General features: G+C 63.3%; 1 protein-coding gene across 1 annotated transcript in view; it reads right to left on the bottom strand.

Moving 5' to 3' along the window:
* Hmcn2 (hemicentin 2) overlaps positions 1-16,110 on the bottom strand; it is a 120,163-nt gene that overhangs the window by 22,608 nt on the left and 81,445 nt on the right. The window contains exons 58-77 of the mRNA XM_042680875.1: positions 15,882-16,043; positions 15,682-15,795; positions 15,107-15,309; positions 14,724-14,805; positions 13,029-13,160; positions 11,623-11,766; positions 11,385-11,544; positions 11,180-11,304; positions 10,394-10,577; positions 9,799-9,896; positions 9,089-9,355; positions 7,404-7,594; positions 6,803-6,884; positions 6,584-6,720; positions 5,542-5,683; positions 5,268-5,412; positions 4,318-4,445; positions 3,425-3,581; positions 1,308-1,429; positions 582-746 (exon numbers count right to left, since the gene is read on the bottom strand). Coding sequence (XP_042536809.1) covers positions 582-746; positions 1,308-1,429; positions 3,425-3,581; positions 4,318-4,445; positions 5,268-5,412; positions 5,542-5,683; positions 6,584-6,720; positions 6,803-6,884; positions 7,404-7,594; positions 9,089-9,355; positions 9,799-9,896; positions 10,394-10,577; positions 11,180-11,304; positions 11,385-11,544; positions 11,623-11,766; positions 13,029-13,160; positions 14,724-14,805; positions 15,107-15,309; positions 15,682-15,795; positions 15,882-16,043 — 2,940 coding nt within the window. The remainder of the gene's footprint in view (positions 1-581; positions 747-1,307; positions 1,430-3,424; positions 3,582-4,317; positions 4,446-5,267; positions 5,413-5,541; positions 5,684-6,583; positions 6,721-6,802; positions 6,885-7,403; positions 7,595-9,088; positions 9,356-9,798; positions 9,897-10,393; positions 10,578-11,179; positions 11,305-11,384; positions 11,545-11,622; positions 11,767-13,028; positions 13,161-14,723; positions 14,806-15,106; positions 15,310-15,681; positions 15,796-15,881; positions 16,044-16,110) is intronic.

Raw genomic sequence — 16,110 nt, 5'->3', positions numbered from 1 at the left:
CACTGAAGACGAAGAGCGGTGATTTCAGAATAAAAGCCAGTCCTGAGCCAGGTGCTGGTGGCTCTCGCCTGTCATCCTAGCTACTCAGGAGGCTGAGATCGAAGGATCACGGTTCAAAGCCATCCTGGGCACAAAAACCTGTGAGACTTTTATCTCCAGTAAACCACTCAGAAAACCGGAAGTGGCGCTGTGGCTCAACTGGTAGAGCGCTTGCCTTGAGGTGAAGAGCTGGGGGACAGTGCCCAGGCCCAGAGTTCAGGCCCCACAACTGACCTTTCCCCCCACAAAAAAAGATAGTCCTGCCTGTGGCATAGCCAGCCTCACCGCAGCTCCAGCCGCTCTTCCTTCCTTCTCTTCGGCCATGAAACCACACCGACTCTACTAACCTGGAGACACTGAGGGCCCTCACACACAGCCGCACAGAGAGGGCGAGGGGTTTCTCCAGGGCCACACAGCCAAGGTGTGGCGGAGCCAGGCTGGAAATGCCCGTCTCACCGCCCAGGCTCTCCATCCGCTCGGCGCACGCCCCGCATCTCCCTTGTCCCCCGTGGGCCACTTTTCTGCCGCTGGCCCTTACTTACCCGAGGGTAGGACGCGGTAGCCGCCGCCCCTGGCCCCCAGTGGGGTGCCCCCCTTGCTCCAGGACACAGCCGGGGAGGGCACGCCTGTGCTGTGGCACGTGAGCACCACGGGGGCCATCCTGGTCACCGTGACCTCGGTCTGGTCGTCGGCAATGGTGGGAGGCGCTGGAACCAAGGTGGAGCCCGGGCCGTTAGGGGCGGGGCTCCATGTGGCCATGGCCGGGAAGAACTGCCAAGGGAGGCTTGGGGGAACCCCGGGGGTGGGGGCAGGGATCCCCACAGGGACAGGGCCTGGGGGAGGCAGGAGGTGACAGGCGTGGCAGCCTCAGCGTGATTGGGAACTTTGTGGGGTGCCTGGGGAAGGCCTCTAGGGGTGTGACCCTTAACCTGAGGTCAGATGGCAAAGCAGGAGGTGGCTGATTGGGGGGGGGGGTGCGTGGGGGGGGTTCCCAGCACAGGAAGAGCATGTGCAAAGGCCCTGATCCCAGGAGCCCAAGCTGAGCAGCATGACCAGAGCCCAGAGTGAGGTGAGACTGCGTGAGGAGTCGAACCCCACCGGCCAGTAGGGTCCTCGGGGAGGGATTTCAACCCGAAGGTCAAATTTGGGTCTAGAGCCTGGATTGAGCAGCTGCCAGGAAGTGTGCCAGGGTTCCATCCAGGAGAGCTTCCTGGAGGCGGCGTCCCGTGGGCAGGCTGCCGCTGCCCCATCACCTGTGGCCCACTCACCGTGGACAGTCAGCTGGTAGACCCTGCGGGCCTCGCCCACCTCGTTGCTGGCCACGCACTCAAACCGGGCGGAGTCGTGGGGGCTGGGTGCTGTGAGCAGCAGGGCGCTGGAGGGCAGGAGCCTGGGGGGGGGTGGGGGGAGAGGGGGTGGAGGGAGGGGGTGGGGGGAGGGGGGGGAGGGGTGGGGGAGGGGTGGGGGGAGGGGTGGGGAGAGGGGGTGCAGTGACTGCCCCGGCCAGCTGCGCGCGCTCTTCCTGCTCGGCGGTCTGGACACGGGACCCGCTCACCACCTTTCCCGCTGTTTCTACCCCCCCCATCAGACTCTACAACCGTCTTCTAGAAGGTTCTGACCCCAGTTTTAACTGTTGGGTCAGTGGTGATTTTTGTTCCTATCTTGCTTCTCTGTAACTCTGCAAGTTTGCTATGGGAAAGCCTGCAGAAGCTTTACGTCTCTGTTGTTGTTTTCTTTGTGGTGCTGGGGTTTGAACTCAAAGCCTTGTGCTTGCAAGGCAGGTCTCTACCACTTGAGCCACCTCCCCCAGCCCTTTTGGCTGTATTTTGGGGATAGGGTCTCCAGCGTATGCCAGGCTGTCCTGGAATGCCATCCTTGTATTTAAAAGTCCAGCGGAGGCTGGGAAGGTGGCTCAGTGGTAGAGTGCTGCCTTGCATGCATGAGGCCCTGGGTTCAATTCCTCAGCACCATATAAGCAAAAAGAAAAAAGCCAGAAGTGGCGTGGCGGCTCCAGTGGTAGAGTGCTAGCCTTGAGCTGAAGAGCTGAGGGACAGCGCCCAGGCCCAGAGTTCAGGCCCCATGACTGACCAAAAAAGAAAAAAGTCCAGCATAGCAATACAACACTTTGCTATCTACTGAGATGGAGCCTTGAGGATCTCCTACCCAGGCTGGCTTCAAACAATGATCCTCTGGATCTCTGCCCCTGGTGTGGCTGGGATTACAGGCATGAGCCACCACGCCCGCCCAGCCCCTCCCCCCCTCCCGCCAGCTGAGAAAGTAACCTCACTTCACCCCCACCAGAAGCTTGGGTTGGCACAGCACTTGCTCTAGGAGCAGAGCTCCAGCAGGGCCTGGCTCGCTGGGGAATGGATTCGTGATTTGACCCTTTCCAGGTCCTTCAGGACCAGATGCCTGCGGAAACACAGGCACTGACTCCAACCTCGGCTTCTCTTGTTTTTGCATTGTTGAGACCACATAGGCGCGCGCGCACACGCGCACACACACACACACATTGTAGGTAATCTGCCCGAGTTTCACCCCAGCCCTCCAGCTTCTGCTTCTAATGTGTGTCTGGCATGGATGGAAGCCACAGGACTCCGGCGGTGTGTTCCAAATGCCTATCCCAAACGCCTGGCAGCTCCGTCCACTTCAGCAGAAAGGGCCGCCTGGCTCTCCAGGGTCAGGCCCTCCCCTCCGGCCCAGGAGGCGGGCCCCGCCTCCCACCGTGCCCCGCCCCTCCGCGGGCCCCGCCCCTCCGCGGGCCCCGCCTCCCACCGTGCCCCGCCCCTTCGCGGGCCCCGCCTCCCACCGTGCCCCGCCCCTCCGCGGGCCCCGCCTCCCACCGTGCCCCGCCCTCCGCGGGCCCCGCCCCCCACCATGCCCCGCCCCTACGCGGGCCCCGCCCCCACCGTGCCCCGCCCCCCACCGTGCCCCACCCCTCCGCGGGCCCCGCCCCCCACCGTGCCCCACCCCTCCGCGGGCCCCACCTCCCACCGTGCCCCGCCCCTCCGCGGGCCCCGCCCCTACCATGCCCCGCCCCTCCGCGGGCCCCGCCCCCCACCGTGCCCCGCCCCCCACCGTGCCCCACCCCTCCGCGGGCCCCACCTCCCACCGTGCCCCGCCCCTCCGCGGGCCCCGCCCCTCCACCGTGCCCCACCCCCACCATGCCCCGCCCCTCCGCGGGCCCCGCCCCCCACCGTGCCCCGCCCCCCACCGTGCCCCGCCCCTCCGCGGGCCCCGCCTCCCACCGTGCCCCGCCCCTCCGCGGGCCCCGCCTCCCACCGTGCCCCGCCCCTCCGCTGGCCCCGCCCCCACCGTGCCCCGCCCCTCCGCGGGCCCCGCCCCTCCACCCAGCCCGCCTCCTGCTGGCAGACCCGTTCATTACCGGTAGGCGTCGTGGTGCTGGCGGAAGTCCAGCTTCTGCCCGTCCTTCCACCAGACCACCAGGGGTTTGGGGGAGCCGCTGGCCTCACAGGGCAGCGAGGCCAGGCTGTGGGCGGTCAGGGTCAGGTTGGAGGGGCCAGGCGCGATGGCTGGAGGCTCTGGGGAGAGGGCAGTGGTCAGCAGGCAGGGGCAGGTTGAGGGGACTGGAGTCCTTCTGAGATGGGGTGAGGGAGGCTCCCCGCCCACCTCGGTGTGCCCCAGGGAGCGGGCAGGGGAGGTCCCCAGGGAGGACCTCCAGCACGCTCCTCGAGGAGGGGGCTCCCCAGGCCCGAGCCTGGCGCCCCATCCCCCTTCTCTGGAACCAGCCCCCGGGTGACCTCAGCGCCCGCCCACGGCCAGAAGTTCACTGAGAGCCCCAGGCTCCTGTGACTTTGGGCCTTACTTCATGGCTGACCTGTAGAGCAGGCCTTTTCCTACTTGGGGAAGAGTGTGATAAACCACACACACCCTTCCAGATCAGATCCCAGTGCTGCTTACAACGGGCTTCATGGTCAGCACATTTTTTTTTTGGGGGGTCGGCTGTGGGCTTGAACTCTGGGCCTGGGCGCTGTCCCTCAGCTCTTCAGCTCAAGACGAGCGCTCTACCACGGGAGCCACAGCGCCATTTCCAGTTTTCTGAGTGGTTCATTGGAGATAAGAGTCTCAGGGATTCTCCTGCCCAGGTTGGCTTTTAACTTCTACCCTGAGATCTCAGCCTCCTGAGTAGCTAGGATGACAGGCGTGAGCCACCGGCGCCCGGCTGTCAGACACATTTGAGGATCACGGCTCTGGGCTTCTGGCGGGACCCCACACACCACTGGGGACTGGGGCACATGGCTTCCCCAGGCCACCTACCGAAGACGCGGAGGTCACGGCCTTGCCGGTCTGAGCCGGCCGAGTTGGATGCCAGGCACAGGTAGTGGCCAGCGTCCTGGGTGAGCACTGGCCGAATCCTCAGGGAACCCTCGGGGAGGACCTCCAGCCTGGAACGGGAGCGGTGGGCCAGGGGTCCCTGTGGGGCTGGACGCCTGGCTGTGCTTGCAGGGACACCGGCTCTCCGCCCGTCCCCTCCACCCAGCGAGAGGATGTGACTTGACCTCAGTCTGACCTTTGTGAGGCCAAGGGGTGACAGTCGGGTGCAGCTCCCACATCCCCCTCTTTCTGAACACGGCCCCAGGATCTGGGACATGCCCCTCCTCCAGGGCCAAGGCTGTGCTATTTTTTGTTTGTTTGTTGGTCCTGGGGGTTGAACTCTGGGCCTGGGCACTCTAAGCTCAAGGTGAGCACTCTACCACTTGAGCCACAGTGCCATTTCCGGTTTTCTAGTGGTTTATTGGAGATGATAGTCTCACGGCCGTTCCTGCTCGGGCTGGCTTTGAACCGTGATCCCCAGATCTCAGCCTCCTGAGTAGTTAGGATTGCAGGCGTGAGCCACTGGCTGTGATAGCTGTGCCATTTAAAGCCGCCCCTGGCCACAGTTGATTGGACCATGGATGGGTGAATTGGTTAGGCTGGACCAATGACATTCTCTGCCTGGGACTTTGTAGTCACAGAGAGCTTGCTTACTCTGCAGGTAAAACTAGGGGTCCTTGAGGGGGCTGAAGGGATGCTGGCCACGTTCACAGATGAAGGAGAGGGGGAAGGGGGACCAAGACAGAGAGAGAGCGAGAGAGAGACCTACACACACCAAGAAGTACTGAAGAGATAGCTAGGGCAGTGGCCTGCTTGTCCTTCTGTGTTTTGCCCCAGCTGCTGCTCAAGTGGGTTTGTGTTTGTGAGCCGGGACCCTCCCCTTGGGCTCCCACCTGGGGTTCTCAGGATCCAGGGGGGCCCCATCTTTCCTCCAGCTCAGGAGGGGGGCGGGCACGCCGTCAGCCCGGCAGGGCAGCAGGGCCGTGTGGTTCACGGAGGCGTTCACGGCGGGCGGTCCCGGCTGGATGGCGGGCGCGGCTGGGGACGGGGGCACAGGGACGTGGGGTCCGGGCTGTGAGGGGCGGGTGGGCGGGGGTGGGGGCGCACACAGAGGACGTGGGCTGGGAGCCCGTGGCGGGTGGGCGGCGGTGGGGGCTGCACACTCACTGTGGATCTCCACGTGGAAGTCCACGCTCGTGCTGCCCACAGCGTTGTGGGCCGTGCAGCTGTAGCGGCCCCCGTCGGCCGTGCTCAGGGCCTGCAGCTGGAGGAACCTGCCCCGCTCCGGGAACTGCGTGTGGACATCTTCCTGATGGGGCCCCCCGCCAGGGCCAGAACCCCATCAGCCAGCTGGAACTCAGATCCTGGCAAACGCCCCCGCCTTTGCAGGGAGGGGGGGCTCCCGAGGCGCACCCCGGAAGCCCACCACCCTCTCCCCTGTATCCTGGCCAGTGTCACCAAAATGCGCTCCCTTCCCATAGCTTAGTCCCCTTCCCCTCCCCACAGCTTGGCACGCTCCCTTCCTAGGCAACACCAGGCCCCTGTAGTACAGGCAGTGAATCATCAGCCGCCAGCCCCCTTTACCTCGGGATGGCACTTCTCTGGGGCAGCTTCCACCACTGAAGGCAGCAAGAGCCCCTTAGAGTGACCTTCAGCTCTGGGCAGCTGCAGGACCCTTGTCTACTATTTGGGCAGCAGCCATAAATCCTAGTCCGCCATGATGAAGCCCCTGGCCCACGCGTCCACACCAGGGTCTCCGCCTCCTAGCCCCTTCCAGCCCCTCCTAGACCTCCTAGGTAATGTAGGTCACCCCAGACAATAGCCTGCGCTGCTTCTCATTCCTCCCTGTGAGAAGGGGTCTTGCCGGCCCCCTTTCCCGGCAATAAACTTTCTTTGTTTTCTGCACCTGGATGTCTGCGTGGCTCTCTGGCAGTCTCTATTAATCTTAATTAGCTAACAGCTGGCCTCAGTTGCCAGCTCGGGTCACACAGCCCCTGGGTGGGACTTGGCAGGTACCTGTGAGGAAAGGTACTTCGTGCTTTGATGCCCTGGTGGGAGTTCCCATCATGCCTCTGTGCCCCATCCACGCGGGAGGCAAGCGGACGGGCAGGCGGGCGGGCGGGCAGGGAGGCAGGCAGGGGTGCTGTGGGAGCTGACCCTCAGCAAGGGGGTGTAACCCTGCTCCCGGGACCCCTCACCCCGCACCCACCTGCAGCAGGACGCCGTCCCGGTGCCACTCAATCTCGGGCACTGGCTCTGCCTCCACGGAGCACTCCAGGACCAGCTGCCCCGGGGCCAGGCCCACCACAGCACGGGGGCCCCGGGGCCCAACCACGTTCGGAGGCGCTGGGGGACAAAGGGACACGGAAGATGGACCTGCTTCTGCGGCCTCCATCCTGCCTCTCACCTGGTCCCCCACGCCCCCTACCTTGAACCTTGACCCGGAAGCTCTTCTCAACTTCCCCTGCAGGGTTTTCGGCCAGGCAGGTGTACAGGCCGGCATCACCCACCTGGGAGACAGAGCGGAGTGAGCAGCCCCTCCCCCTACCCCCTCCCAACCTGGTTTCCTTACCAGGTCAGGATTCGCACTCAAGACCCACAGAGGGTCTAAGAGGGGCCAGCTCACCTCCCGGCCTTGGATTTCCTCTCTGGAATTCTTCCCCACCCCTTCTCACTCTCGCTTTTGGACTAGGACATGACTGCCTCTTTCAGGAAGTTTCTTTTGGTTTTAGGCCTTCTCTGGCCTGGATAAAGAGCCATCTGGCTTTTACACCAGCTTTGGCTCCTGCCAGCCTGGGAGCCCGGGAGGACACAGCCCAAGGCATCATCTTCCCCCGATTACCCCATGCCAAGGATGGAGCTGGGCCCTGGGGGAGCCGCCGCCCCCCTCCTCCTCCCACCCCTCCCCTCCTCCTCCCGCCCCTCCCCTCCTCCTCCCGCCCCTCCCCTCCTCCTCCCGCCCCTCCCCTCCTCCTCCCGCCCCTCCCCTCCTCCTCCTGCCCCCTTCCCTGGCGGGCGGGCACCAGCACCTGTACACTCTCCACCCAGAGCCTCTGCCCGGCTCGGCTGCTGTTCTCTGGCCTGGCCAGGGTCTGCCCATCCTTTTGCCAGGTGATGTGGGGCGGGGGGACACCCTGGGCATCACACAGCAACTCCAGGGGGGCGCCGGGCATCAGTGACATCTCCGTAAGCTTGTCTGAGTTCTCGATGTGGGGGGGATCTGCAAGTCAGCCCTGGGTCAGCCGGGGCCTGGACACGGGCTGGGCCCACGGGCCTCGCCGCCACAGGGTGAAGACAGCCGGGCGTGGGTGCGGGCACTGAGGCCTGGACACACGGGCCAGGTCCTTCCCAGGACAATGACTTATGCTTTAAATCCAACAAGGACATGCCACGTGTGTGTGTGTGCGCACGCGCGTGTGCTTGCGTGCATGCAGGCGCGTGTGTGTGTGTGCACGCACGTGTGCTTGCGTGCATGCAGGGGTGTGTGTGTGTGTGTGCGCACATGTGCTTGCGTTCATGCAGGTGTGTGTGTGTGCGCACGCGTGTGCGCTTGCGTGCATGCAGGTGTGTGTGTGTGTGTGTGCACGTGTGCTTGCGTTCATGCAGATGTGTGTGTGTGTGCGCACGCGCGTGTGCTTGTGTGCGTGCAGGTGTGTGTGTGCGCACGCGCGTGTGCTTGTGTGCATGCAGGTCTGTGTGTGTGCACGCGCGTGTGCTTGTGTGCATGCAGGCGTGTGTGTGTGTGCGTGCTTGTGTGCATGCAGGTGTGTGTGTGTGTGTGTGTGTGTGTGTGTGTGTGTGTTACACACAATGGATCCACCCTTTTCTAATACAGATCAACACTGCAAAATTTTGCAGAAGTGGCAAGGCGCCGGTGGCTCACGCCTGTCATCCCAGCTGTCTAGGAGGCTGAGATTTGAGGATCATGGTTTGAAGCCAGCCTGGGCAGGAAAGTTTGTGAGACTCTTATCTCCAATTAACCAACAAAAAGCCAGAACTGGAGTTGTGGCTCGAGTGGTAGGGTGCTAGCCTTGAGCCAAAAGGCTCAGGCACAGTGCCCAGGCCCTGAGTTCAAGTCACAGGACCCTCTCACACACTGTGTGTGTGACCACAGAAGTGGGACTATGATTCACATAGCAGAGTGTCAGCCCTGAGTGTAAAAAGCCACGTGAGAATGCGAGGCCCTGAACTCAAGCCCCAGTACTGACACGACAGTAAAATAAAATAAAAACGGGGAGCCCGGCGCTGGGCGGCTCACACCTCTCATCCTAACTACGCAGCAGGCTGAGAGCCGAGGACCGCAGTCCAACACCGGGCAGAAAAGTCCACCGGACTCTTACCTCCGATACATGACTCAGAAAAAGCTGGCAATGGGGCTTAAGGAGTAGAGCGCTAGCCCTGAGCCAGTGAAGCCCGGGGACGGCGCCCAGGCCCCGAGTTCAAGCTCAGGACCGGCAAACGAAATAAAGACAAATAACAAAGAAGTGTGGGGTCTTGGGGCTCTGCCCCCCGGGTTTCGGGCTCTTGATCTCGTTTCTGTTGCCTGGTCTGCTGGACACTTGGGAGCAACTACCGTCCCGGCCACTGGGCCGGGCGCAGTGCCAGAGCCAGCGCAGCTCCACCCCCCACCGGGGCCGCCCCGGCCTCCAGGGGGCTCGCCACCCTCTCCCCCCCACCCTCAGGGCCCACCGCCCTCCGGCCCGTGAGCACCCACCCATCACGGCCAGCTGGAATCGCCTCTGGGCCTCCCCGGCCTGGCTCGCGGCCACACACAGGTAGCTCCCCGCGTCGCCGGCGCCCACCGTGTCCAGCTGCAAGCCGGGGCCCTGCTCCAGGCTCTGCGTCAGCAAGGGCTCCCCATCCTTCATCCAAGACACGAGGGGCAGGGGGCTCCCCCAGGCCTTGCATGGGAGGGTCACCGAGGAGCCACGGGCCACCACCACATCCTCCCGGAACTCCACCGGCTCCAGGACAGGAGGCACTGCGGAAGGCAGAGGGAGGGCAGGAGCCCTTCTGTTCTGCCGCAGGTGGTGCTGGTCCTGGGACCTTTGCACATGCTGCGTTGATTGTCCTCCCAGACAATCTCATCTCTAGGACTTGGCCTAGACCTCACTACACCAAGAAGCCTCTCTGAGCCCCTCTGAGGTCAGGGCCAGTCCCCCCATGATACCCCAAGGTATCGTTCCCTTCTCTGGGGGGGCTCAGGCTCAAGGCTACCACTTAGGATGGTATTCTGGTGCCTGCAGTGCTACCCACTACTTATGAGAAAAATGTACGTGAGACCAAAGGCATGGGCGTGAGTCAGCCTTCGCCCTGCCGGGGCCCCCTGTGGCCGCTCTCTGGCTCTGCCTGGGTGGGCAGGGGGCCAGGGCCTTGATGCCCACCCCGGCCAGAGGACCCGGGCCGTCCAGCCCACTGCCTTACCGAGCACCTGCAGGGAGAAGCTCCTGTTGGCCACGCCTGCCGGGCTGGAGGCCACGCACGTGAAGACTCCGGCGTCGGCCGGCTGCGCCTGGGAAATCCTGGGGCGGGGGACCGGGCACGGGGTGACTCTAAACTGGAGCCCTGTCCAGTCTCCACTCATACCCCTGCCCCTGTGCCGGCAGCTTTCCCTTCTGGGGCTCCATTCTGGAGTAGGGTCCTCTCTCCTCACCATCACTTTCTGCCTGCTTTTGATTATTTTCCCCCAAAGAACCAAGGGGGGAGAGAGAGAGAGAGAGAGACAGCCGGACGCTGGTGGCTCACGCCTGTCATCCTAGCTACTCAGGAGGCTGAGATCTGAGGATCACGGTTCAAAGCCAGCCCGGGCAGGAAAGTCTATGAGACTCTTATCTCCAATAAACCACCAGAAAACCAGAAGTGGCGCTGTGGCTCAAGCGGTAGAGTGCTCGCCTTGAGCTGAAGAGTGCAGGGACAGTGCCCAGGCCCAGAGTTCAAGCCCCACGACTGACAGAGAGACAGACAGACAGAGGGAGACGGAGTGAGGCTGCGCGAGCCCCAGGCTGGGGCGGTGGCCCACCTGAGCGTGCGGCCCGCCCCGTGGACACGCGTGTGCTCTGAGAGCGGCAGCGGCAGCCCGTCCTTCAGCCAGCTCACGTGGATGGGCCCCGAGCCGCGCGTGGGGCACGCCATGGTCACCGGCTCCCCGGCCCTGCTCAGCAGCGGCCCCGCATCCCCAGCTCCCTGCTCGATGGTGGGGGGAACTGAGGGGGACAGGGCAGAGGGGAGCTGAGGGCCGGGGGAAGAGGGCTCCTCCTGGGGGGCTTCCAGGAGGCAGCACCCCGACCCAGACTGCCAACAGCAGTGGTCGTGGTTAGAGTCTCATCTGTACGGGAGGGAACAGGGGCTACAGACGTACCCCCCCCCCCTCCCCTGCCTGGCCAGGGCCTCATGTTCAGTCCAGTGTTGGGCACTGGTAGCTCATGCCAGTAATCCCAGCTTCTTAAGAGGCTGAAATCTAAGGATCACAGTTCAAAGCCAGCTCAGGCAGAAAAGTCCATCAGACTCTCTTATCTTCAATTAACCAGCAAAAGGCTGGAAGTGGAAGTGTGGCTCAGGTGGTAGAGCACCAGCCTTGAGCAAAGCTAAGAAACAGCATCCAAGCCTTGAGTTCAAATCCCAGTACAGGCACACACAAAAAAGTTTAAATCAAGGCGCGGAGGCCCAGGGCATTCACTGCAGGGGTTTGGCCAGGACTTGAACCCATGTCTCCTGTGTCCTGGCTACTCCTCACCCTGCAGGAGTCCTTGAAGAGGCCCTCCCCCTCCCCAGGGCTGCCCACCTCTCCTGGGCCTCTGTTCCTCACCTAGAACATTAACTGTGTGCAGCCTGGAGTCCTCTCCGGCTGCGTTGCGGGCCACGCAGGTGTAGGCACCTGAGTCCGCCACCCTCAGGCCCTTCAGCACCAGGGAGCTGCCATCCAGGTAGAACCTGTGTGGGGAGTGGATGCTGAGGGCAGGCACGCGGGGACGGGCAGCCTCGCTGTGCTGGGAGGCACAGCTGGGTCTTACCGGAGGTGAGGCCCGGCCCCCTGGCTCAGCGGGCCGCCATCCTTCAGCCAGGCCACGTGGGGCGGCGGCTGCCCATCGGCCTCGCAGTCCAGCCGCACCTCCTGCTCTTCCAGCACCGTGCGTTCCCGTGCTGTGTCTGAGCTCCGGATCCGGGGGGCCACTGCGGCAGGGGTGACCATGAGCCACGGACCTGCCTCGGGCGGGCATGGCCATGGGCACGGGGAGCAGGTGGACATACCCAGCACGGCCACCACGAAGTCCTTGCGGGCCTCAGCCTGGGCATTCTGGGCGACGCACGTGTAGGTGCCGGCCTGGGCTGGCTGCAGGCGGCTCAGCTGGAGGCGACCCCCCCTGGAGACCACGCCATGCTCCACGCTGCTCTCTGCAAGGGAGGGGAAACTGAGGCCCAGAGGGGCAGGGGCTCCTTCTCACCAGTCACTTCCGTCCTCAGTCCTAGTCTACGTGTGCACGTGCATGTGTGTGCATATAGGTAAATACACGTGTGTGTAGTGTATGTATGCATGTACCGGGACTGGACTTGAACTCAGGGCCTGAGCTCAAGGCTAGCACTCTACCACGCGAGCCACAGTGCCACTTCTGGCCTTTTCTGTGTATGTGGAACTGAGGAATGGAACCCAGGGCTTCATGCATGCTAGGCAAGCACTCTACCACGGAGCCACTGTTCCAGCCCCTGGTCTTCGCATTACTGATTAGCTCAAGGCTGGTGATCTACCACGTGACCCACGGCCCCACTTCTAGCATTTTGCTAGTTCACTGGAATTAAGAATCTCACAGACTTTCCCGCCCAGGCTGGCTTTGAACTTCAATCCTCAGATCTCAGCCTCCTGAGTAGCTGGGATGACAGGCGTGAGCACCAGCGCCCGGCAGTCCGGTCTCTGTTTCACTTCTGTGGGGCCGTCTCTTCCCTGGGGGACCCAGGCCCGGCCTGGTCCCAGCTCCCACCAGCTCCGCTCCACCTGTCCCTCAAGGCTTCCTGGCCCACCCTTGGGCAGAGGGGAGGGGATGCTGCTCCCACGCCACCCCCTCCATGCTCTGCCCTGTGTTCAAAGGTGAACACAGCCCAGTCCCTGTCCCCAGGGAGTGCCGCGTCTGTGGCAGGAGATGGACACAGCACTAGACCGGGTTCCAAGGGCACAGACGGCACTAGAAGTTTCTCTGCACCAGGAGGCTCTCCAGCCCCCTCCTTCTGTCCCCCCCCCCCCCCACTGCACAGTGGGGTGTAGCTGGAGGAGCCAGGGGGTGAGGCCTGGATGGGCCGGGCTGGGGACAGAGCCCAGCCTGGGTGAATGCCACGTCTCTCCGCGCCCAGGCTGAGTCCAGGTCTTCTCTCCTAGGTGAGCAAAGGGCACGGGAACTGTTCCTGCTGTTTAGACGTCAAGGTTTAAAAAAACTCCATCAGACGTCAATAGCGCTGTTCTGCACATGTTTTGTGGTTGCTGTTGTGAGACAGGATATATCCCAGGCTGGCCTTGAACTCACAATCCTTCTCCCGCAGTCTTCTGAATGCTGGACTTACAGGCAGGCACCACCATGCCCGGCCAACGTGTGATTTGGACGAGTAAAAATACAAAGAGCCATAACGTCCTCTGTGGCCAGCGACCCCAGGCCAAGCGCGATACTCACCCACCGGCGTTCGGTCCTTCAGCCAAGTGACCGCGGGCGGTGGGACCCCGGACACATCACAGGTGAGGACCAGGGGGTTCCCTGCCACCTGGCTCACCGTCTCTGTCTTGGGGTTCTCAAATGTGGGGGGCACTGCAGGAAGGAAGTCAGACCCTCAGAATCCCCAGCCATTTCCCCGTTCCCTTCCTCTCAGGTGATGAGAGGACCGGGAAAGTCCTTCCCCATTATGAGTGGTTCCAGCTTTATGCTCCGCCATGCATGGAGGAAGAGGGGTCCCTCTCTTCACAACAGGACTGGCGGCTGCAGCTGGTTATTTCTAAGGGTCCACAAAGCCTAGCTGGCTAGCAGCAGCAGGCCTTAGCCCATGCCAGGGCAGGCATCACCCATCAATCCCAGCACCCTCGAGCTCATCCAGGATGAAGTTATACAGACATCACCAATCAACCCCAGCACCCTCGAGCTCCTCCAGGGTGGGGTCACACACTCCAGTGGGTCTTTGCCCTCCAGAGCCAGGTGTCCCCCGCTTCCTGCCCCTCATGGAAGGCCGCTGTCAGAAGGGACTGTGCGCTTGAAGGAGCAGGTCTGACCTCAGCCATCATATCCAAATGCTCACCTTGAGGCCTCTGCGCTGCCCCCACCCCTGACCCCGCCACTGCCCATCCCCAGCAGTAGAGTTCTGAGCGAGTCCTCCGGTTCCCAGCCTCCCTGGCTGTGTGGCCAGCCAGGCCTGGGGATCACACCCCAACACCAAGAGTAACATGACGGGAGGAAGCCGGGTTCCTGATCTCCCTCCCAGAGCCCAGTGACCCCACCAGCCTAGATGCAGACCCCATGGCTTTGGCGCAAGAGAGGGAGATGGCTTTCTCATTCAGTTCACTGCAGCATGCTGTGTGTGTGTGTGTGTGTGTGTGTGTGTGTGTGTGTGTGTGTGTGTGCGCGCGTGCGTGCACGTCTGCCAGTTCCAGGGCGTGAACTCAGGGTCTCACGCTGTCCCTTAGCTTTTTCACTCTAGGCTAGCACTCTTCTACTTGAGTCACAACTCCACTTCTGGGTTTTTAAGAGTCCCCTAGACTTTGAACTGAGATCCTCAGATCTCAGCCTCCTGAGTGGCTAGGATTATAGGTGTGAGCCACCAGCACCTGGCTAAAGCTGAATTTTAACATGCATTTATTTTATTTTTTGTCAGTTGTGGGACTTGAACTCTGGGCCTGGGCGCTGTCCCTCAGCTCCTCAGCTCAAGGCAAGTGCTCTACCACTTGAGCCACAGCACCACTTCCGGTTTCCTGAGTAGTTTATTAGAGATGAGAGTCTCAGGAACTTTCCTGCCCGGGCTGGCTTTGAACTGTGATCCTCTGATCTCAGCCCCCTGAGTAGGTAGGATGGCGGGTGTGAGCCACTGCACCCAGCTCTTGACATAATTTATGAAGCTGTGGGAGCTTTGTGCAGACTGGGCAGGCTCCGCCCAGCCCGCCTGGGCCCCGTGCACCCGCAGTGCCCCCTCTGCTCTACCCCCGGGTTGCGGGGACGGGGGGGGGGGGCTGCAGGGCTCAGGGCAGGAGTGGATGGTGTCTTAGTGTTCCTTCCCCCGGTGCCGGGGCACCCGGCCCTGCGCTCAGCGGCTCACAGCACAGCAGCCCGGCCAGCTGGACTGGAGGCAGCAGCACCATCCGAGACCTTCCCTTCCTTCCAGCTTACCCTCCACGGTGAGGACGAAGGTCCTCGCGGCCTCCCCGGCGGCGTTGCTCACTTTACAACTGTACACGCCTTTATCTGAAACCTGGACCACAAGAGGCCGTGCTGAGGGGCGGGGCGGGGCGGGGCTGGTGGCATCTGGGAGTTCCCTAAAAACCCAGGCTCCAGAAGCCTCCAGGACAGGGGCTCCCCAAAGGTGCAGGTCCTGTCTGGGCTGCTACAGGGAGAAGGCATCTTCCGGCCTTCCCGGGAGCCTTGGTTGACAGAAGGTCCTGGAAGGTTGTGTGGACAGCTTCCCCTCCCCATCCCACAGCTGCCAACCCCCGACCCCAGGCCCTCTGGGCTGCGGGGACCGGTCCCTCCGCCGCGCTGCTCTCTGCCCTCACCTGCGACGCCAGGATCTGCAGCGTCTGTCCGCGCTGCACAGTCTGCAGCCGCTGCGTGGGGGCCAGAGGCCCCTGGTCCTTGTACCAGGTCACCGTGGGCTCCGGGTGGGCGTCAGTGGCACAGCTCAGGGTGGCCTTGTCCCCCGCCCGCACCAGCACAGCCTCGGGAGCGCTGCCAGGAGCCCGTGCGAAGCCGGGCGGCACTGAGAACAGGCCAGGCCAGTGAGGCCTGCAGCCTTCCCCGCCCCCAGCCCAGGCCTGCTACAGGAGACCCCCAGACGCCACACAGGGAGCCGGGCGCCGGCGGCTCGCGCCTGTCATCCTAGCTACTCAGGAGGCTGAGATCGGAGGATCACGGTTCAAAGCCAGCCCAGGCAGGAAAGTCCAGAGACTCTTATCTCCAATAAACCACCAGAAAACTGGAAGTGGCGCTGGGGCTCAAGCGGTAGAGCGCTCGCCTTGAGCCAGGCCCAGAGTTCAAGCCCCTCGACCAACCAACCAACCAACAAACAACAGGAAGACGTCACGCAGCCACCCAGCTGCCTCCGGAAGAGCCGGCGGCCGCCCGGACGTACCCAGCACGCTGAGCTGCACCGCTTTCTGGTCCCGGCCCGCGGCATTGAGGGCGTCGCACAGGTACCGGCCGGCGTCCGCCGGCTGCGCCCGTGCCAACCGCAGCGTGTGTGTGCCTGCGGGAGGCACGCACACCTCGCACCAGCAGCGGCCTGGCTCCGAGGCCCCCTCCCCACACAGCCTGCAGACTCAGTTTACCCACCAGGCAGGAGGAAAACCTCTTCGCCCAGGGGGACGGGCTGGCCGTCCCTGTACCACGTGACCTCGGGGGCGGGGTGGGCGTGGACCTGGCAGGCCAGGGAGATGCTGCTGTTGACCAGGGCGCTGACCTGCTCGGGGTTCTGGCCGGTGATCCGCGGTGGCACTGGATAAAGGAGGGCGGGAGCAAGCTGGAGGATGGGGAGCAGAGGGCCAGGGGGGACGCCAGGGGC

The sequence above is a fragment of the Dipodomys spectabilis genome, unplaced genomic scaffold (genome assembly GCF_019054845.1).
Source record: "Dipodomys spectabilis isolate Male_0828 unplaced genomic scaffold, ASM1905484v1 ptg000067l, whole genome shotgun sequence".
Lineage (NCBI taxonomy): Eukaryota > Metazoa > Chordata > Mammalia > Rodentia > Heteromyidae > Dipodomys > Dipodomys spectabilis.
Note: the sequence above shows the minus strand (reverse complement) of the source record. Positions and strands in the feature narration are given on the sequence as shown.